Source organism: Argiope bruennichi, chromosome X2, assembly GCF_947563725.1.
Source record: "Argiope bruennichi chromosome X2, qqArgBrue1.1, whole genome shotgun sequence".
NCBI classification, from domain to species: Eukaryota; Metazoa; Arthropoda; class Arachnida; order Araneae; family Araneidae; genus Argiope; species Argiope bruennichi.
In genome coordinates this window covers 10,638,154-10,663,063 of record NC_079163.1, presented here as the reverse complement: position 1 = coordinate 10,663,063, position 24,910 = coordinate 10,638,154, and the positions used below count along the sequence as shown (strand labels likewise).

The window sequence follows — 24,910 nt, the reverse complement described above, 5'->3', positions numbered from 1 at the left end:
TTTAAAATTTCAACTATTTCTTTGCGCGACGTCGTGGGACCGCACTTCTTTTTTAATGTTCCAATACTATACAAGGCTTAGCAGATGGCTCTAAAACTTGGCCCTCGAAATACCATCCAACCTACTGATCCTCATTATGAAACAGAGCTCCAGACATTTTTAAATGAAGCAGAAAGTGATTTTAGTGATGAGGATAATTGTACAGAAGATTTTTTTCAATGAAAGTTCGCATTAGACTGATTCTGAGATGTATGTTTAAATATAATTAATTTTTCTAGTGATAATGTATTTTGAAAAATATCTAAAATTTATTAATATAACAAGAGAAATATGTACAGAATTTACAGATTGATTTTAATACTAATACTGAACTTGTATGTTTAAAATATTCTAGAAAACCATGCTACGAAAGTTCATAAGTTCCCAATGTCGCTAAAAAAAATGGTCAATTCTACCCATTGTCAATTTTTTTTTCATTTTCGATATAATTGTTGAATTTTTCATTATATTGTTTTCTATATACCTTCGTATACTGGAAAAATAAATATGATTTAAAAAGTAATATGTTTTTTCAAGAATATTATTTGTAACATGAAATTTACAAAGAAAAGGTATGTTCAAACGCAATTACTTTTTTCAATGATTATATATTTTGAAAAATTTTTGAAACATATTTATATATCAAGAAAAATATCATCAGAATATATTGGCTAATTTTCATACTATTACCTTCAATAGAAAATTTAATTTGAGTATAAAGAAAATGCGGTCTCGTAGACCACACATCCCCAGTTGAGTCCTAAATTTTCACCTCCCCAGTTAAGGGTTAAACTTCATAAAAGTCTTTTGTCCTTGTCTTTCTCATATAAAAGATGACGTTGAGGTCAGAATACATTATCTGAATATGTATCATTAGTTTCACGGAAAACCATTTATTATAAAACAATATTGCCTGATCATTTCAACAATTTTATTCTCTGATATTTATTACGAATAAATGAAGTAATGCAACTGATTCATTTAAAATATTGCTTATCAAAATGCAGATAATGACGAACTCGATATCATTTGAAGAAAGAATTTGGAAAGAAAGTAAAGAAACTTCCAATATGATTGGGCGTTTATTAGAAGTAAAAGCGGAAAATGATGTCAAGGTTTTCGCCAGGTGCTAACAATGCTCTTACAATGGCTTTAATATCTCATTATTACAAGACAGGAAAGTAATTTGGGGTATGTGTGCGAAGTCGCTTGTTAAGTCAGTGAATATCTTAAAAATAGAATCATAAAAGGGACATCTTTTCAGCCTCTGATATTAGCATCCATTTCTTCATGTTGGATAAATTGGAAAAAGAGGTATTTATTAGGTCATACTGTAGGGAATTGCTCTTTTTCTGAACTTTTATACTACGGTCGTGTGTTGGTTTGCCATTGCAAAACATTTCAGAAATGAATTTATCTTGGAAGGAAGCATATGTAATCTCAGTAAATACCTGACTTATGCTAATAGATAGCAATAAAAAAATTTATTTACCTGTGATTTACAAAACTAACATTTCTTTCATAGACATTGTAAAAAGATTTTAAGCATTAGCATAAGAAATATGGTTAAACTATGATCAAATCATTTAGTGACAAAAAGTAACATCTTTGTGTATTGTTCATCATTAAAAAAAGTTTATATCAAACTCATTTCTTTTGTTCCTAGCATTTTATCTTAGAATAGTTTCAGAAATTTTCGAAGTGTTTTATAAACGATGACTGCGAGTCCACAACAAACAACAGTCTAGAAGACTCAAAACATCCGCAAACGAAGAATTGAAGCTATTGTAAGCAGATTAAAAAAAGCTTGTTAGAAATATTAAATTTTGATGAATTCATTGAATTTGGCAAGTATGAAAACAAAGAGTTCGAATTTTCCTGCATCTGAGAATATTCGGAGAAGAAATAACCATATATGAATTGTAAATAACTAAAAAGCATTGATGCTTGAGATTGCAGTTGTCATTGGCTAAATTCCAAATAATTTGCCATGCGTTTCTAACGTACTTCTACATGATGTCAAATACAAATTGATAAAGTTAATTTCAATTTGGCGGAATTAGGCCACTTTCAGCAAATATTTCGCTGATATGTGTCAATTTTCCCATTGAATTTTCTGTAAATTATTTCTTCAAACTATGTATGTAGATTATTGCTGTTTCTTGTGATCTTGTGAATGTTCTTTCTTTCTTGAATATGGTTAAAATTGCGTGAGATTCTATTATGATTGTTGTATAAAAAGAAAAGAAATGAATAAAAAGAAGAAGCCATTTTCTGCTAAAATGTTTCTTGCTGCACAAAAAATTGGGTAGAATAGTCTTTTTTATACGAACAATTCTTATTAGTATCCAGAAATGAAATTGTTTTATGCTCGAAAGAATCGGAAAAGAATCAGTATGCCTAATCTGCATCCAAACTTTTAAAGTTAAGAAAGTCAGCTATTGATTCCTTATAAAGCAATTATTTTATTGCTCGAATAATATTGATTCTTTATATCGCATTGCTGGACATTTTTTTTTATATTTCTTAAAATTAATATCTGGAATATGAATTTTACTATGAATCGAAATTTTGACTTGAGTATTTAGATACGCATATTTATTCAGTTTATTGCATGTTCCTTCAAATATGTCTCACCAATAAATTTTCTATCCTAAATACAGTGTTCTTGTCTCTTAAGAAAATAGTTCCTAAATGCTACTGAAAAAATATTTTCAATCAAAATATAATAGACTTCTGTGAGAAAAAGTTTTTAAACTAAGATTTTATAATTAACTATGAAATCATCTCACCACAAATTTTCAAATGGAACAGGCAATAATTTAAAATTTTACAATGAAGTAGATTCATTAAATAATTTTTTAGAACACTGCAGAAAGGGTCTGAACTAAAGAAGCGCGGAGAAAAAATAACGATTTAGATATTTGTTTCCCCTTAAAACCATTTGAAAAAGACCTAAGTTATCTTTCTTTTCCATATATATATATATATATATATATATATATATATATATATATATATATATATATATATATATATATATATATATGTATGTATGTATTCATACCAACTTTTCTGAAATTTTTCTTGTCCGTTTGATCATGTTATGTAATGCTATATAGAATTTAAATAATAGAAAAAGTGACTTATTCATATCAGTTAAATTTTAATAGATAATAATCTATGCATGTGCTATGCCCTGGGATTATAATATCAAATAATAAATAAGTAATAAAAATAATAAATAATAAATTAAATAGAATAGAATAACATAATGGGAAGATTCAATCAGTGTTATATTTTTTGTACTTTTATTTGATTTCTCAAAATTCGGCGATTTCATGATATTGAAAAGGATTATTTAAATTTTGTAAAACCTGTTCAAAAAAGTTTGGATATCATGTTTATTTTTTCATTGCAATTTGTGATTGTTGGTGGGAGAGAAAAATATAATAACTAGTTAGGTTGCTACAAAAACATTTGCATTTCTAGAATAGATCGATGAGGACTGCTATGACCCATAACAACAGTATAAGGAGAGAAAAAAAATGGATCAATATGGGATACATTAAAATTAAGAAGGGTAAAATTTTCACGGGAAGGCACAGAAACCTGTTGTCTCATAATGTCTTCAATTCATAATGAATGTTATAATAAAAATATTTATTGAAGAATGAATGAATTTATGCATGAAGAATTAAAGAATGTTTTTAAAAATGATGAGGTAGAAAATGTTTTACAGACATGGCAAGAAGCACTGTGAAAGGATAAAAATATGACGAGTTTTTTGATAATCTAGAAATTTAAAACATTTACAATATATGAAAGCATCTCATTATTATTTTTATTCTATTAATATTTAGTTTAGCTCATAATAGTAAATCATAAGATATGTTATCGAATCAATTCGTTTATAATCATATTTTTTTTAAAGTAATGAGAAAACTATTAAATACATCATATGTTAACTAATTGAAAATAATGAATCATTTTCTGATGTTTTATGGAAATTTTTCAAAACTTTATAGTACAAACATTCTTTATTTAAAGAAATTTGCATTATAGTTTTGTGGTACCGTTTCTAAAACATTTTAAAATTTAGTTTTTCATATTTTCTTCTTCTTCTTCTTCTTTTTTTTTTCCTTTTTACATCTCAATTTTTTTATTCTCTAAACATTTTTTTTTCTGTAATAATGCATTTCATTTTACGCATTGTTATAAACAGATTTATAAATTCGTTTTTCGTCTTTTTGAATATAAACCTATATTGAATTTCCTATTTCCAAATTTATGAACTGAAATTGCAATGACAAAAACTTATATAACTCAACTTCATTTTTAATGACAATATTCTTCCCATTTCCTTTTTACACAGAATTTCTCATAGAGAAAGCTCAAAAGTTTCGAAATGTCATCTTCTTTCATTTATTTCCACATGATATTTTTTCTCCTTAAAATGCATCGCTGATTTATATTAGGAAATCTTTTGATGCATGTCTTCTTACGCTATGATTCAAATAAAAACATTTTGAAACTGCCATAAGCAAAAACATAACGAACTGTTAAATGTTGGTTTCATTTCGTGAAAATTACCATTACATAATATTGTTAGAAACCTGGATTAATGCTTCAGAGCACGATTCATTCAAATGCTGGAAACTTCGAGAATTTTAACGATCCTTCCAATAGGAACCAGGATACGCCTCATGGGTCCAGAAGGTTCTCGACCCGCCTCCCGAGAACTATAAAAGGATGGTAGTCTTAAGATACAGTGAATCGCAATTGGAATTGGAGTCGAAAACAAGTAAAGAGAATAAGGAAGCAGCGCCGGAATAGTCCTGTGTTGTGTGGAGCGCAAGCTGTTGCTGAATTGAGCTGTGTGTCGAGTCCTGTTGTTCATTGTGGAAGCAGCATCGAATCCTGTAAGAGTAGCCAGTCGTGTAGTACTGTGTCGCCAGCTCGATACAGTTAAAGCGAGGAGGCAGTGGAGAATTTCAGCAGTTTGGACAGACCGTAGAGTGAAGTTCCGAGGATCCCCTCCCCTTGATGAACTCTGTCTGGCCGCTTTGTGTGCTGTGGTTGTATTTCTACGATTACGACTTGTAAGCTACTGTTTGTTGTAGTGTGCTAGTATTTGTTGCCTGTCTTCATCTCGGCTGTATAAATTTGTAGTCTGTGTATTCGTGTCCTTTGTATTAATAAATGTCGTCGTTGTTTTCCACTAAAGGACTGTTTCTTTCTACATCGACCATCAAATCTTAAAAGAATCCCTACGAACGGAAGTAATAAATCCGTAACAATATGCGCAGGAGCTTAGCATATTCAATAGAATATATTAAGGATTATGGTACACAGAATTCTATATAAAATATTCAATAGAATATACTATGATGAAATTCACGATTCTAATAAAGTATAGTGAATGTAGTTCAGGAAAGGATATTTTTATGTTCCTCCTTTTGCATATTCTTTAGTATTAAGATATACAAAGTTTCCACGCAAAATGTTTATTACATATATAGAAATTTAGTCAAGATGAATTACTAATTTCGTAAAAATAAATTCAGAGTCGCTTCTATTATAAATTCAATGCTGACGAATTATTTTAGCGAAGTGGAAAAATATTCGAAATTTGCATAGAAACAAAGTAATAGTTATCATAGGAAACTGTAATTAACCAAAAGTCAATAAGACACACTTGCATTTCTGTTACACTAATACATGCAATACGAATCCAACTTAATTGCTCAAAAACAAAATACATTGTTTAGAAACAAAGACAGTTGTTCGAAAATAAAAATACATTGTTTAGAAACAAAGATAGTTGTTGAAAAACAAAAATACATTTAAAGATTCATTTTAACATTTACGTTAGTTGTTTCGCTTTCTGGCGAAATTTATTTACTTACATTATTACCATCCCCCGAAAACTCTTAGATAATCTTCTTACTTTCGCTTAATTGAGTAAGCTCGCTGCTTAATGATAACAACAATGAAATATAAATTCTTATGATCACAAGCCTGATAGATTAAAATAAATAATAACTGATTTCATTCTTCTACAATTTACAAGTATTCCACATGAATTCACTAACATATTACATATGATAAAGTAAATAGATAAATTAAAATGGAATAAATTCGCATGGAGTCGCATTCGCTTGACCAAAGTAGTTGCAAATATCATTTAGAATCTAATTGAACATTTTTTTAGGTTGCATTCATTTCCTCCTCTAAACCGCACATCGTCTTCTTATTTTGAATTAATACACGTATTTTAGCATGAAAGATTTCATCTACAAATTTAATTGGAAGAAAAATGTTTAAAAAATGACTCATTTCCTTAAATTTATCATTTACAGCTTTTAAATGTGTTACCGCAGATATTCCTTCAACTAAATCATAAAAAACGGTGCGTTACTTGCGATCATACCTTGTAGAGGTAGAAGAAAGTATAGCATAATGAACGAAACAAGAAAGAATTTTTTTCCTCGAAAGCGAAAGATGTATAGTAAACGAAATTAAAATAGACCTCATGCCGAATATTTTATCGACGCATGTTTTGTTATGAATCATAACCACTTCTTTCAAAATGGGATATTCGAAATTTTAACATAAATTAAATAAAGAAAGAATTTTTTCACACAAAATGAAATTAACTGTTACAAGAAAGAGTTTTTTCCAGTGAAAACGAAAGATGTATAGAAACGAGATTAAAATAGACCTCATGCCGAAGACTTTATCGACGCATACTTTGTCATGAATCATAACCTCTTTCAAAATAGGATATTTGGAATTTTAATATTAATCTAATACAAGAAAGACTTTTCCCCTTCGAAAACAACGAAAGATATATAGTAAACGACATTAAAATAGATTTTATGGAGAAGAATTTTTCGAAATATACTTTTGTCATGAATCTATAACCTTTTCTTACAAAATAAGATACTCGAAATTTTAATAATAACCTAAAAGAAACACAGATTATTAACTATGATTATAATTTTGTATTATCTAATACAGATACAGATAATGTTCACTTTAATATACATTATAAAAGGAAATATCTAGTGAACTGAATAAGAAAAATCGAATAAATAGAGTTAGACATACTCTTGAAGATAAGAAAAAGTTTATGTAGACTTTAAAATACCTCTCACTTCTCCACTCTAGGAATCGATCCCAAATACTAGCTGTTCAAGTGCTGACATTTTGACAAGTAGGCAAAGCCGCTTAGAGAAGACGTGTTACATAGGCTAAATAAAAGGTGACATAATAAAATAAGCGGTGATATCATGAAATATATGGTAATAGTATACTTGAATTATTTTTGACTTAGTTCTGTTTCTTATTTATCATAAACATAACAGTTTCAAGCAATTGACTCGTTCAGCATTTTAAAATAGATGGAATTATTGGTATGAAAATATATTCTGAAGTTTTATTCACTTGGTTAGAATATCATTTTAGGATGCTGCAGAGAGGTTGTTTCCACTTGAAATGCTTTCATATTTTGTTTCGTAATTTTCAGTTTCGCTTCAGTCTAAGCAAGCAATTCAAAAATGTATTGTGCTCTATGAAATTTTTAACTAATTTTTGCTAAGTAATAATTTATTTTGTATTGTAAGTCATTTATTTAGAATTGCCTTCAAAATCAGTAAAATTTCTATGGACTTCGAAAGAGCTAGGATAAATTTTTAATTTTACGATATACAATTGTTTTCCGGACATGATGTAACTCACTTTGTTTTGACTGCATATAAAAAGAAAAAAAAATTAACTGCAACCACAGCAGAAATGAATGATTTAATTTGATATTCTCTTAAATTGATTAGAAATTTAGAGATCATATTAGTAATATCCCATACAGGTCGCAGATAAACTGTATTCGTTATTTGTATCTACTAATAAAGTATTCTTTATCATGAAATTGAAAGCAAAAGAATAACCTTCCGAAAGCAATATTTTTTTCCTCATTTCCACTAATGGCTCATTTGTGGATTTTATAAGAAATGGTTGTGCTTTTCAAAGAGCTGCGCAATAAATGATATTTTGAGAAAATATTATATGAATTATGATGAAAAAATTCTGTGACTTCTTCATCTCATAACTTTTTTCACAAGATTTTGTCCAAATTTGTTCGTACTCATTAATTCGTAGAGCGAAATAATCTCTCTTTTTTTTTCACCCTTTCCTTATTTGAAATATTCGTTTCGAGATTTTGACTGTCAGATTTGTTGCCTGAAAATGCTTGGATATTATTAAATTCATGGAACTCAGATAACAGATCATAAGAAATAAGAATTACTTTGAAATTGCTTCAATAAAGCATACTATGATGATGAGATCATTAGATTAAATAAAATTTCATGATCTAAAATCCATTTTTGTCAGCCTAAAAGAAACAGATGATCCATGCTAATATCTCGTTTCAAACTTCATTTCAGGATCTTTTACCAAGAGAAAAAAAATCAAAGCAAAACTACAGATTCAAAAGGTCAATATGAGATGGCAGCTTTGTGGTACACACATAAAAATTTCTGTGTTTTCAAATACACAATATAAATATTTACAGCAATAACTTGAAAAAAAACCCCGTTGGAATTATGCAAAAATCACTTTACATATGTGAACATCATTGCATAAAAATTTCAAGCCAAAAATTCAGTTAAAAATCAGCTTCCTTTCATTAGTGTGTTCTTATTTCTCTTTTAAAAAAATAGGAAATTCTCTCATTCTAGCTTGCACAATTAATAGATGATTGCTTTACACGAGTGCCATGTCATATGATTTCAATAATTTCATCAAGAGCAGACATTAGTTAAAATCTTCTCATTATGCTATATTGATATTGCTCTGTCAGCATTGATTCTAAAGTGGTTAAAAAGAAGTAGCGACATTAGTATTTTTGGATCAAATGCGTTATCTTTTGTAATTGTTCTTGTATTAAATGTATACTTCAATCAGAGGCTTGATACTTAGCAGTGCTACATGGTAAAACTTTTTGTTTTTTAGGAGAGCGTTCCACATTAAAATGTTTTATCTTAAATTAAGTTTGAAGCATATGCAAAAGAGGAAAAGGCATAGTTTTAGATAAAAGTGCAGAATAAATTATTATTATTCGTATGATTATCTGATTACGTAAATTTGTTTTATGTGTTGAAAATGGCAAAAAATGGAAATATTGCTGTTTGACAAAATTTGAAAATTATTTTATCACTAGACATGTTTTGATACTTTTAAATTTTACGTTTGTTTTTCTTGATGCTAAATTGGAAAATTCTTAAATACAATTTAACCCTTTTGAGCTTCGACATTTATTACTATAATAGTTAGAGTCTCAGGAACTCCGACTCCTTCAGGAACGTTCAGAAAAAAATTACCCTTCAGATTAAACACTACCTGATTAATTATTTAGGTGACTATTTTAGACAATGATATACCGGTAACTACAATGTTGCATCATTTTATAGGTCACCATTCGTGATCAACACTTTGAGTATTTTGCTACTCATTAAAAGAATAGATGTAAACAGGACGCCGGTGTTTCGAAAACACAGCTTTTCATTTACCTTCATTGGTAAGTAGAAAGAAAGTAAAATGTAGAAACTGATAAGCAGAGTAAGCCAGAACGGAAATAAAGTAACTACTATATCTAGGGGTCGTAACACTTTTCGTATCTTAGGAAGATGAGACCTTGAGGACCGTAAGATCATTAATAATACCATCATATATTTTCAGTATTAATACAAAAATAATCAAGGAAAGAGATAATATAATTTTTTAAGGAAATAGTTTTTTCAAAGCACTAAGATGTGCAAGTATCCTAGTCTTTTCAAAAGACTTATTCTCCAGGGCACTTGAACAGAATTATTATATCTGACATATCACTTTGAGAGTTTTGTGTCTTGTCAAACAAGAAAATGGCCAACCTGAATGATGCCTTATTTTTCACATCACAGTCAGCATTGCTAGTGATCTTAGGTTTCATTATACTAAAGTAAAACATGTTTTTGATGTTTAATTTTTTATATCAAATTTGCAAAAAGATTTGTGAACTTAAATGGATAAATCCTTTTTAATATCGTTCATTAAAATATTAAGAAAATTTTGATCAAAATATTAACTTTCCTCATATTTTTTTTCAAAGATTATAACTATCCATTTTGATCCTTTCATGTTTAATATATATATATATATAGATAGATAGATAGATAGATATTTTGCAGCACGTTCGCTATAGAAATGCACATTAAACTTTGGATCCACTGAATATTTTTAGCCAAATAGACGATACGTGAAAACTTCAAGTCAAATTATGATGTTCCACTTTATGATATTCAAAAAATGTTTGGTGTCTTGAATCAGTTTCTGATTTTGATAAAAACTCTTCGCAGTTTCTCAAAAATTCATTCGATACGGATTTATTTCATATATTAGTTTATTTATCATTGTTCTGGAAAATGATTTTCAAAATTAATAAGTATCTTGACGTTACTAGTCATACAAAAAAAGCAGTAATTAAAATGCTGCTTATCATTCTAATAAGATCTATGCCCTGCCAAAATATTTTTCGAAGATATTGATTTGGGATCTTAAATTCAATTTGATTGATTTTCAAAAAAAAAAAATAAATAAATAAATAAATACAATATTTTTTAAAAAGAAATACTGTTAGATATAAATTATGTAAAATACATCGTATTTGGAAATGATGATAAAATGATAGATTCAAAATAATATCTCAGAGCATTCAAATTAAAGATGATTAAAAAATTCTTTTCAAGTCGCTCTAAAAGAAAAATATTTATTAATTAATTCTATATTTACCTGCGGGCTACAAGGAATTTTTATTAGGCGGCACTTTTAAAGGAAAATTATTTTACTAATCTACACAAAATAAATATTTTAAGTGGTTATATTCATAAAATAACATCACCCTTTTCTCCTCTCTTGGAAAGATTATATAGTAGATTAATAAAATTTAAAATTTGAATGGAAAACCCTATGATGAATTGTTAATGATAACAGTTGAAAACTTTAGCAAAATAATTAAGAATTTGAAATGAATCATTCCTTGCTGCAATGAACGACCTTTTCTGGTATTTATTCATATTTTTCTATCAAATTCAATGTTTGAAAATTATGTAAAACAGAATAATTGTGACAATTGAAGAATTTTTCTTTTGTGTGTGATTCTTCAGTTATTAAATTAAGATAAAATTACTTTTCTTACAATTTTTACTTATAATCTAGGAATTATATAAATAATACTTCGCCTTTCGAGTGAGATACATGTTTATTCTATATTCTGTTTATTTTTGTCTATTGTATTTATTTTATTTCGTTTCCAGTGGTATCATTCTGCATATTGTTTTCAGAAACGTAAAAATTAAATTTGACGTTGCACAGATCTACGGTTTTCACTAGAAATCATACTAAAGGAAATACATTATGTTTGCACATTTTTTCTTAGGTTTATGCTAGGTATTCATGTAAAATAGCTATACCATTACTTTTTAATTTTATTCACTTTTTTTAAAAATATTTATTACAGTGAAACCCCTTCCGTGGAAGTTCACATTACTTATACATTTGGGAGCGGAGGATGGAGTTTGAGCTTAGTTTACTTATATTAACGTCCTGTTTTAAAGCAACTAGGGCTATTTTGGGACGGACCTCATAATTTTGAGCCACGGTCAGATGACGAGGATGACACCTGAGCTGGCACACCTCTCTTAACTTCCGCACCACACTCATTGTAAAATAAGGACGTTTGATCCAGACGGATTTAAACTGCACCAGACCCGCTTACACGACGAATTTTCGGTGGAATCGGGTCTCGAACCTTAAACCCTCCGGTTCTGAGGTCTTATCACCAGACCACCGCTCCCCTGGCCGGAGTTTAAAATCTGCTATAATTTTTCAATCTTTTGAAATTTTTACTTTTTTTTTTGTTGAGAAATTAATAATATAAATAATTTTTTTTCAAATAATGATTATTTTTTAAATTTTTATATTTTTCATCTTTTTTCGCCTTTATTTGCAAATAAAATGTTTTTTTAAATTTAAGATAGTAAAAGGCAGTAATGATGCGCAGTATTGATATAATAAGATGAATTAAAACTTTAGATATTATTCATTCATTTACTTAAAACAGATAGAAACGAAAGAAATGTCTAGTATTGTTGAATCTCATATTGATATCTCATAATTATCTGATATTTTTTAAACATATTGCTGAATCTCGTATTGATATCTCATAACTATCTCATATTGTTCAATCTCATTGTTGAATCTTATATTGTTATCTCATAATTATCTGATATTTTTTAAACATATTGCTGAATCTCTTATTGATATCTCATAACTATCTCATATTGTTCAATCTCATTGTTGAATCTTATATTGTTATCTCATAATTATCTCATATTGTTGAATCAAAATGAAAAGTAAATGTAAGAAAGAAAATTACTGAAACTTTCTCTAAAGATTGGTTTTCTCTCATTGTTAGAACAGCATAAATGCCCGTTCGAGTAAATTCTTAAACAATAGCCCTTCACATTACAGCCAACCAAATCTAAATTGGATAAGCTCTATCGGACAACCAGGTTGTTCGTAAACGATGAATAAACGAAACAATTAATCGACTTTCCATAAACGAAGTCCGTTTGTAGCCATCAAGATCCAGATTAGTCTTCCTATTTCAGCCTTAAATGTCGTAAAACGAGACGTAGTGTTTCCAAGGCACCGATACAATCGAATAAGAAGCTTCCTGCTCCGAAATCTTTACCAGAATGTGAATTCTTAGGTCTAATTTGATTTTTTTAGTTCCGATCTCTGCTTTGAGCGAAACTTTTACTTTTCTATGAGTTGAAATTATTTATTTGTTTATTATCAAAGTATATTTTCTACTTTAAATTTTCTCTTAATTTTTTTAAATCACTTTTTCTTATTAATTAAATGTAAAATAAAAACTGCAAATCGGAGTAAGATGTTCTATCTATTCCTTGTGCTTATGATCATTAAATTATTTGCCCTTTACATTTCGTCTAAAAATAAAATAATATTTCTTAATACCCTGTTTCTATTTTCAAAAACGTTCTTAGTTTCTTCCGCCTCTTAGTGATGTTTAATAATTCTAAGAAATATCCAATCTTAATTAACCAAATTTATTACAAAGTTCACAAAAAATTCATTTTTCTATGAATTAAAATTATTTATTTGATTATTATTAAATATTATTAAAGTAAATTTTCTGCTTTAATTTTTTTCTTCTTAATTATTCATTTAAATCACTTTTTTCCTTATAAATTAAAAACCGTTAATCGAAAATCAAACTGGAGTAAGATTTTCTACATATTCCTTCTACTTCTGAACATCAAATTATTGGCACATTACATTTCGTCTAAAAATAAAATAAAATTTCTTAATACCCAGTTTCTATTTTAAAAATGTTCTTAGCTTCCTCTGCTTCTTAGTGATGTTTAATAATTCATAAGAAATATCTAATTTATCTAACTATCCAAATTTTTTAAAAATATTAGGAATATTTTAACCCTCCAGCTGCTTATCCCACGATTTCCCCGTGCTGGCAATCAGTCCATTTTCTATTGCATCCAACGTTTTTCGTAGTTTAGAGGGCTTATTTTTTACGATTACAGTTTTTTACTATATCATATTATTATCATGTAACATATAGTATCAGTTCACTCTGTTTGAAAAATATTTGAAAACTTATTAGCAAACATCGCATCTATATAGTGATTTTAAAAAATTACGCAGTCAACAAAATCGCCTCCGGTCTGGCACATAGTCGTCCGGCGCTTCTGAATAATAGGCCATCGCGAATAGTATTGTAAGTACTATGGTCAGTTTCAAAATAGTCATTACCAGCCTGTGTAGCAGTTTCTCCAATAGAAGCACAACCCACTATCAGGATGGGCCTCATTACCACCCTACAAATGCTATACAGTACACTCCCGATTATCCGCGGAATTGGGTGGCGCGGCGGCGCGGATAACAAAAATCGCGGATAATCCGAAAAAAGCTAAAAACGGGTATAGCAAAAAAGAAAACAGTCATTCCAACTTTGAAAAATCGTTTTATGTACAATTAAACGTAAAATAAACAGCAGGAAATGTTTAACTAACGCTTAATATTTTAGTATATCACTCAAAACTAACCTAAAATGCATTTTGTTAATGAAAACAGAAAAGTGCTTAGTATTTACGAGAGGCGTCAAGGATACACAGAAAAATTAATACATATGTACTGTTTTAATACTGTAATGTATTATGTAATTACAAAAGCATAACTGTAAAACTGCACCTTTTTGAAAAAATCAGTCAAAAAAAAAAAAAAAAAAAAAACTTTGTGCGGCAGGCGCGGATAATCGGGAGTCTACTGTACTTATAGCGAAGCGAGAATCCACTTACTTATACGACGACTTCTTATAATTTATTTGGGAGGCCACCCCACAGTGATAGATACTAAGAGTATGCGAGCAATAAATGTTAGCCTTTATATGAAAGAAATTTGGATTTATTATGATTACTTATGCAATTTAAAAAAAATAATAAGAAATAACTATTGTTTCGATTATTTAAAAAAAGCAATTATCGCATCTGCAAAATGTATTTCCTTTCTTACTTCTACAACTGTAAAGCAGAAAAAAAAGTCTAAAATTTAATGTATGCATCTTGCAGGGTGTAGTGCTTCTATTTACATTTAAGAAAAGGAATCTAATTCTCTCGGGATTAAATCTGCAAAAGAAAAGAAATTTCAATTTTGCTTTAACGTTAAACTATAAGATAAATAATATCGTGATAAGATTTATGCTAAAAAAACTTATTAATGTAATTCAGTTTATTTTTACTCTTATAAAATGAAAAAAATAAAGTAAACGCGACGCATAGATTTTCTACTGCGTAATTTATGTAACTGATATTTTATCTGAAACATTACAAATTTTTCTTAGATTCGCTGAAGAGCTTTAAATTTTCGAGCGTTAACTTTCTTTAGAGGATATATTCTTCAGGAATGGTTTTCTCAGCTAGACTTCTCCGAATAAGTAATTGCATTAGTACGGGAAATCTAGTTTATCCTCTGTCTCACTTTCACTGTTTGTAAGACCCGGAAGATATTCTTTGAGCTGAATACCAATAAGTTAAGGAAACGTCTGTTTATTGTTCAATGTAGATCTGATGGAGTTATTCTTCCTTTGAATGTTCTCTTCTCACTAATTTTAATAAATGTTTATTAATAAGTGTCAACAAAAGGGAAACTGCAGAATGTTATGAAAATACAAGTTTCGATAAGAAATTTTATGTGAATATGGGAAATAATGCACAAGCTACAGGGACAATTTACAAAATATTGTAAGATTGTAGTTGCTTCAAGACTATTCTTACTTGCTTAGTTTGAATTGAAAATCTTTGTTGAAATACTAAAACTCTTTTGAGTTGCTACGATTACTGTTTTTTAATGAGAAGGATCGAATTTTTATATAGTATGCCTAGAATAAAATGGTAAATCATGTTCAACCTAGGTTATAAGCTTTGGAAGAAAAAAATCTAATGGTTGGATGCTTTCATGTCAACATTTTTCAAATACTCTTTTTTTAGATTTTAAAGGCGGTTTCGTAATTATATCAAGAAAATATCACTTAAAAACGTAAAATCGGAGTTCGAAATATGTTTTGGTAGATTGGCTTTAACTACCGTAATTCTACACCAAGAAAGATAACTTTTTATGCGAAATCTAATTTATATAATATATCTGTTATTGTGAAAGACTGAAATTAGAGAATGTCAAATTCGTCAATTCGATCCTACCATCCGGTGAATGTCGAATGGCGTCTATACGAATACTGACATTCACCGGAGAATATCGACATTTGGCAATTATCGGTCTTTCAAAGTAACATACATCGATATTTAAAAACTGTAAAATTCTCTCAAAAAATTAACACAACATAAATAGAATTGAAAATACAAGCACTTAGACGATCAAATACAATATAACCCTTTCAATTTAATAATCCGATTTAAATAACCTAAAATGAGCGAGATAGGATGATATTATTTTATATCATTATTTAAATGCATTACTCGGCATTGGGATAATTTTGTATTAATATTTTTATTGGGGGACTTTTTAAATTCATTCCATTTGTTAATATTAAAATAAGTTCTACAATTTTCGGTAGTTCTGGAATGAATAGATTTATAAAAGCTGACCTTTATGAATTGATAGCAATTAGGCAATAAAATAAGCAATTAGGTGATCAAATACAATATAATCAGATCAATTTAATAATCCGATTTAAACAACTCAAGTTGAACGAGATAGGATGCTATTAATTTATATCATTACTTAAATGCAATTACTCGGCATTGGGATAATTTTGTATTAATATTTTTATTGTGGGACATTTTAAATTCATTCCTTTGTTAATATTAAAATAAGTTTTACAATTTTCAATAGTTCTGGAATGAATAGATTTATAAAAGATAAACTTTATGAATAAATATCAATTAGGCAATAAAATAAGCAATTAGGTGATCAAATATACAATATATCCCGATCAATTTAATAATCCGATTTAAACAACCCAAATTGAACGAGATAGGATGAACGGATTGCTGCGAAATTTGGTATCTAGACTAGGCACGAGATGCGGTCACGAAATTTTGAAAAAAAATTTAGTTCCAAAATGTCCATCAGAAGGCACCTTTTCCGAAAAAACATTAAATTTAACACAATAAACTACCAAAATGGAATACAAAAACAATATTAACAATAGAGAACAAGAATTATAATTCAATGTACAACCGAGAAAAGCTGTCAATTCTAGAAAAAAACGTGGAGATTTGCATGCTTGCGAAGACGAGAAAGCTTTGCACAAAACTGGCGAGGAGAAGAAACGTTTGCAGTCATTGTTATGTTTTATGTCGATGTTTCCGACTGTAATGATGACGGTGTGTTGTTCGACGTTGAATGACTTAAAGAATTCCATAACGCTTCATGTGTGAAGCCTCACAACTGATCCGTACGATCTGCTGTTGAACACACCTTCTATTGACTTGAAATTTTGCAGTGAATGAGGGTGGTCGCATGAAACACCTTTCCTTACATCATCCTGGACACGATTAAAAACTACTGCTCTTGCGCAATTTCGTCCCAATCTGTTCTTGTTTCTGTAAACTGAACTTTTTTTTCTCAAACAGCTTTATTATTTTTTCCTTACCTTTACTTAATGTGGTTCGATGACAAGGTGATAGGAAACGAGTCAACAAATGTTGATATTGTTTCTGTATTCCGCTTTGGTCATTTATTGCGTTAAAATTAATGCTTTTCCAGAAAAGGCGCCCTCTGGTAGACATTTTGGAGCTAAAGAATTTTTTCGAAATTCCGTTCACCCGTTTCCGTTGTATGATTCTATTTATAGGGGAAGTTTAATTATAACCACCCTGTATTTTCAAATCTCCAAAAATCAGTCGGTTTTAGTCTCAGAAGAACAATTTTTTTTTGTTTAAAATATTATTGTGTCAAAACTGTTCTACCAAATATCACTTAGAGGATCGGGGACTATATAAAAAAGTTAGATTTTATAACTTTTTGAGGTATACGTTTATTGCCTCAAATGACAGAAAATATAACACTTCACCTCATTTAAAGCATTTTTCATTTTGAAACTATATATATATATATCTAAATGTTTTGAAATTAACTATTAGGCCACGTTAATATTAGACACACTTTGTCGACATATAATGGTTCCACCAGTTTTGATTGATGTTGGACCCAAAAGTTACATCTCTCACCAACTGTGAAAACTTCCATTCTTGTATAAGTGATCGGTATATAATAAATAATTATATGAAAATCTTACCTCCCCAGGAAAAGCTGTTCCAGATATTGTATGCTCTGATCCTCTGTCATCAGTGCGTCCATAGTGCAAATGGAGTTCATGAAATCGATATCTGTATGACAGCGGTCCTCCAGTGATGTTGATTGGAACACTGGTTTGAGGATTGGACACTCGGAAAGCAACGCTATGCCCGGTGTTTGAAAGAATGCCGCTCACCTAAAAATAGAAAAAGAAAAGCTAATTTCGTTTATTTAATTTTGATGCTGTTATAGAAGATATAATTATAAGCTAATGAAGAAAAGTCGAATTCCCAGAATAAGTTCATTAAACGATAAATTAGATACTGCAACATTTTTATGAGGCCTTGATATAAAAGTAACTGAAAAAATTAACTTTATTTATCAATAATAGCCCCTAAAAGTGAGAGAATAATTTCATAATAGAATAACACTTCAGTTAGAGCATTTCACGATTTTCGTTTCACGGATAACATTACGGACTTTTCAGTGAAATAAATGATGCCATGAATATTAATATCCAAAATTTTAAATATGTTTTTCAAAGATTTAATCTTAAAACATGTCTTAGCTTCTAAAAACTGAGAAACTATTAGTAAAAGTTAAATGACTCTGTCAGAATGAAGGAAAATTATTTAATAATGTGATTCCTGATATTAAAGGATTTTATTAAATATAAAAGAGAAACATTACAGGTAAAATATAATGTTTACCTGCTGATATTCTGGCTGTAAGTTTTCAAGATTTGTGGGTGTATTTAAACGTATTCTTGTTGTAAATTAAAAGTTTTTTTTACTTACTTGAATTTTAAATGTAAGTAAGAAAGCAGCTGGAAATAAAATGAGAAGAAGCATCTGAGTAATAATTAACGCTTTTTCTCTGCAACTTTTTACTTGGAGTATTTTAGAAGTAATTACGCGGTTAAATTCCACATATTAATTTAAATTGTGTCACTCTGCTTTCTGATAAATATGTAATTCACATTTCTGCTTTTAAAACGAGTTTAAACATTCAACCGCTTAAAATGCTGTTTTACTCAAAAAAAAATCTTAATATTTGTTGCTCTGTTAGCAATGAAATTGCAGTTCAAATAAATGTTAAGATTTCGTACAATATATTTTACAGTCAGTGAAAATGAATACTCATTAAATACTGCTTATTATTAACGAAATTACTATCACAAGTTCAAAACAAAAATACCTATGGAATACGAAGGATTTTTTTTATAAATACGTGTAAAGGATTATTTAAATGTTATTTAAAATATTTAAAGGTAGGTGAAGCACACAGAATGTTTTTTTCATTAGGACACAAAAACTAACAGTGAAACAGAAGAGGGCTCAAAGAAGTGCATAAAATAAATTTAAAAGAACAGACATTCCTAATATCACTACGGTATAATTGCGTGAAAAATGATAAGTAAAGCGTGTATTATTCTGAATGCGAGTCATTTGAACATTTACTTGAACTACTTCAAAGGTTTGTTGTTAATGCAACGTCTTACTGACCACGTCATTGTTCCCTATTATGTTAAGATTTTTATAATTGCTGTTCATGTAACTGCACTGTTACCCTAATGATATTTGTATACATTTTCTTTTGCAAATTTTACGAGTTGTATCCGTCTCTGTTACCTAATTCACTGATAAATATCCCATGTAGTGACGGCCCTGTGATTTTGCCACTTCACGTTCTGTCGTTTCTGTACACTTTATCTACCCTAAAAGCTGAAAAATCTTTCGAGATATCATGTTGTTATTGTGTATTTATTGGTAAAATATGCTAAATTTGTTTTCTTTCAAATGACTTTTCCTAATATTGAAAAGTAAATCCTATTTTAGAGAAAATAGATATAAATAGAAAATAAATATCGAACACAAATCGAATTTAATTATTTATTAGAAATGGAACTGAATTCATAAATAACTGAAAATTGATTTTCCATACAGTAAACCGGAATTCCAGTCCCTTCAACAAGCTTTCAAGTATATTTTGTGATTTCAATTATTTTATAATGCTAAGTACCATCTAGTTTTTAATAAATTTGAATTTGACGAATCTTTTTATTACAGATTCGTAGCAATTTTAATGAAAATCTATTCACAGAATATCTATTCAAAATCTATTCTATATTTAGAAATGAAAATCTATTCATCATCTGTGAGTGAATGTTCAGTCATTTTTGCCTTTAGACAACATCAGCAATATATTTTTTTAAATGTAAAATTCTATTTCAATAGCATTAGAAATATTTGTAGTTTCAATGAATTACTACCTATGCATACGTTTAAATTCGTTTGCTCTCGTATAAAAGATACCATATTTCAATGCGCTGCTTAAGTTTAGAATGTGGAAATCTGAAAATGGGAAACACGACTCTCACTCAATTTTAAGACCTCCTCAATTATATAAAATGATGGAAGTAAATACGTCCAAGAGCAGACAGAATATTACTTATTATTTGTTCAGTCGTTATTTATCATAAAATAAAATTTGGAATTCCTTAATATTGTGAATGTCTCTTACATTCCAATAAATATATCAAAAAATTTAAAAAAATATTTAATAAATAATTTGAACTGTGAGAATACGAAGTTACTATTGAAATAAATGAAATATCATCATCATCATTCTTTTTGTTCGAGATTCTACCAGATTTTCAGATCAAGATATCGATTCGATTTCAGATATTATCAGATTTTCAGAGCCATAAATAGCTGAAAATTGATTTTCCATACAGTAAATAGGAATTCCAGTTTCTTCAACAAGCTTTAAAGTATATTTTGTAATTTCAATTATTTTTTAATGCAAAATTCCATCTAGTTTTTTTTTTAAATTTGAATCTGACGAATCTTTTTATTATGGATGCGTGGCAATTTTAATGAACATTTATTCACAATTGAAATCTGTGCATTAATATTTTTTCATTTTCGTCTTTAAACATCATCGGTCATATTTTTTTAAACTGCGACGTCATCTTGATAAAAGAAGGATCACCACAGATGAACTAAAAACTTCATTCAATGAGTTCCTTAACTCAAAACAGTAAAACTAAATCCGGTTGTTGTTTATAATGGCACTTGCCATGGACAAGCTCGTTGATGAAGTCAGCGATTATAAGCCAAGAGAGTGTATCTGGTTTTAGTAGCGCCAACTAGAACCAAGAGTACGTCTTAGCTACTCACGCATCACATTCGCTTGCACAATCCTTTTTTACAGGGGGGCACATTCATCCATCTCACAGATAGAACAGATGAAGAATAGCCATGCCCGAACCGAGACTCGAACCCGGGACTCCCAGATCACGGGAAAGACGCGCTATCCCTATGCCAGGACACTGGTAAACTAAATACTTCTATGATTCATCGAATGAACGGACAATATGATCTGAATGTTATTACATAACAAACTAATTAACTCTTGTGCAAACAAGATAAAGGTTATTGAAGTATTTAATAGAAGAGTAGCAAAAACTTCCAGGCAGTGTTGGGACTATTGAAGAAACACACGAATTTTTTGTCTGTTATGAAGTGTTTCTCCTAATTCTCAATTCACTTTCACACATTTAAAATTTCTGGTATGCTTCTTTGTCACGTATATTTCTATTGTTCTTCTCAGTGATTACAATAAGATAAGAAAAAGATTATATAAATATATGTTACCATCAATCGGCATTTTATAGAATATCTAGATGTTTAATAAAATGCCGAGGACTCACCTAGCAATGTATGAAACAAATTAGCATTTCACACAATTTCTATACATTCGGGAAAATGCCAAATATCCAACCGGCAAAGTATGAAATTTATCCATGATACAAGAAAACGAGCGTTTTTCAAAAATCATGGACGCGATTATATTCGATGGTGGAAGAACCAGCAAGATAGTGACATGTTAACCTCGGTGATTTCCGTTTCTTCTACCTGTTGCGTATTTTAAATAAAACGAGTAATGCACATATATGCACAAATTGTAGTAGCCAAAAAAATTCATATCTCTTATGGCCATGTTTATAAAGTTGAGGAAAAAGATATTCATAATTATATAATAGCGTTATCCTGACCTTTTCTTTCAAACTTCACCTAAATAGCATAAAGCATTCTATAAAATACCTGAGAAAACCTTGTCATAGTTCTCATATTTCATAGTTCGCCTAACATTAACCAGCGACCTATGAAATGCCTATGTATTCTAAAGAATGCCGATATTTCATACCCTGCCAATAATATATATCAGGGAAAAAATCTGGTATAAATAAATTTACATAATCAGAGTGATCCAAACGAAAAATTAGGTCCGGAATGCAGAAACGACTCATTTTTTAATCGATTAGGAAGTAGAAAACTGAAAAAACGACTGCTACAGGAATCTCGTTGTCAATGAAATAAGTAACAAAAACGATGTAACTGATGAAGCGTAGATCAAACATAGATGTAATGAAATGACCATCATCATAAACTGACTACTCCTACCCGCCCGAAGACTCAAGGAAAAACTTGAATGATCGGACCGCCATAACAGCAACACTGGCAGGAACTGTGGTTGAGTCCTAAGGGCCATCAACAGCCACGGTAAAACCCTTCCCTAAGGAAGTACGTCCCGTCATCAGTAGGAGAAGCCAGACTCCCACCTTTTCGTGTACCCACAAGGGTGGTGGGAACTAACCAACATGCGAGAAGCTTCTCATCCTCAATTATTAGAGACTAATGAAATGCACAACAACACAACATTACAGTATGAACCCAACAATCTGATTCTCTACTTTTATCAAATATTTGGGCCATAAAAAAGGCAAATTATATTGCAATGATGTAAATGTGATTCTGGAATCATTTTCAAGGGAAAGTGTTACACAACTGCAGTTAATGAACAAGTGGTTATTTAGATCATTAATTAAATATTTTATTAAAAGACCAACAATTTTTGAGCTTTTTTAAAATAAGTAAAGTATAACATTATAACTTTAAATAAGGAAATTCGTTTGATTACAATTTGTTAAAATAATTTAAATATAAGATTAGATGAATTAACTATTATGAAAGTTGAACCATAGATAGTTGTCTGAATTAGAATAGCTCAGAAAGCAGTTATAATAAGTAATTAGATCAAGAGAAAAAACAAATTAGACATTATTTGTTGATTAAAAAAGACAAAAACTAGGCTACGTTTTTTTAATCATATGTCAAGAAACAAATTTAAAAAAAAAACAGTGTGCAATATATCGGTTTTAGATTCATACAATGTATGCTCCGGAATTTGAGAAACAAAACATTTTTTTTTTTAATTTAAAAATGCTGATCCAATTTGAAAACGAGTTTCTTTCATTCAACTCTTCGTTTCACCCCAGTACACCCCTAAACTCGGAACGTGTAGTTGAAGGAGTATTCATGAAAAGATTATTGAGAGAAAAAATGAATGCACTATTTTTTACCTATCTAAACTTCATTTTTAAAACGTTAATTACATGTTACCATAATAAATAAGCTACAAACAATTTTAATACTGTTTTCATTTAAATGAATTCCTTACCACTGTGCATTAAAGAATGTGTAGATATTAAAAATGAGGCTACCTTCCTCTCTCTAGATATTGTTTTAGGTTCTTTATTTTACTAATTTAATTTACTTTATATATTAATATTTCAAATGAAAATTTAATTTAATTCAAAGACATTTTCTTCAGTATATAGCAAATTTTAATACTCAGCTTTTTAAAATTGATACTCTGCAATTCACTTTTAATTTTAATTAGAGCACTAACTTTAAGGAATTCAAAAATTTGGGAATATATCTTACACCATTACAAAACACATGAGAGAAAGAAAATTACAAGTTTGCCAAAATTGTGAACGTTTTGTTTCTTTACTGTTATTATTAATATGCCTTTTTTCCATGAAGGCAAAAATAAATATTTTTCAAGTCTATAAAGGTTCTGTATAAAGGAATAAATCAGCGTTTTAATGGAAATAAGAAATGGAAAAAGTTTTAAATATGTGCTTTTAGTCAAATCCGCGATCATTTCAGGTATTTAAAAAGTCAGCATTAATGAAAAAGTTTGCAATAGGAATCGAAAAGTATATGTTTCTGATTTCAATTTTTTCACACATTATTCAAGTAAAAATATTGATTATTAAATATTATAGTAAACCAATCGTAATTCAATACATTTACCATTCGATTTTAAAAACGGTCCACCACATAACTGAAAAAAAATTTCGATTGCGTTAACCCTTTCTAGGGCCGTGGGAAGTATGCTTCCCACCAAATTTATCAATCTTTGTATGAATTTATGTAGGTTGGCATAAGTTCTGACAAATTTTTTTAGAAAGACAGAAACTTAGATGCTTTAGTTCTTTATTTTACACAAAATGATGTGTCTTGATTTGATACTTAATTATTAATTAAGTTTAATTAATTAATTAATCAAATTAAATTTATCTAATAAGCTAAATGAATCCCTTTTCTTATTCTAATTTCAAGCCTAAAAATATTTTAACATAATATGACAAGAAAAAAATGGCCCTTTAAAGGGTTAACATGTAAAGGATTATATGTTAACCTCATTTTCTGATATATTTCTTGAGCTTCGAAATATAAATTAGAGTTTTAAAGAAAGAATTTTAAGAAAGTAAAAAATTAAAATCAAGTGAATACGCAAGACAATTAATTCTAGAAAAATATTTTCAATTTTATTTGTCATGTATCATGTTTCAAGCACTGGGATTTTTAAAAACAGCTGCAGACCACTGGAATATTCCAAAAACTCATGAACTGTGTTACAGATGAGAGGAATGTGTTTTAATTAGTTACTTGCCTTTTCTCTAAGATTTTTATAAATTATTTGTTCAAGATTTTTTAAACTTTTTTAATTACTGGTATTGAAATTCTTATTTTCATAGTACATACATCATTTCTACTATTTTTATATTCTTGTTAGAAGTATATTAAGAAATTCAAGGAGTATTATATCATTTATAAAT

At 29.1% G+C, this 24,910-nt stretch overlaps 1 protein-coding gene across 1 annotated transcript in view; it reads right to left on the bottom strand.

Annotated features, from left to right (window-relative positions):
• LOC129960585 (carbonic anhydrase-related protein 10-like) overlaps positions 1-24,910 on the bottom strand; it is a 763,831-nt gene that overhangs the window by 286,197 nt on the left and 452,724 nt on the right. The window contains exon 4 of the mRNA XM_056074079.1: positions 17,936-18,130. Within this exon, the coding sequence (XP_055930054.1) occupies positions 17,936-18,130 (195 nt within the window). The remainder of the gene's footprint in view (positions 1-17,935; positions 18,131-24,910) is intronic.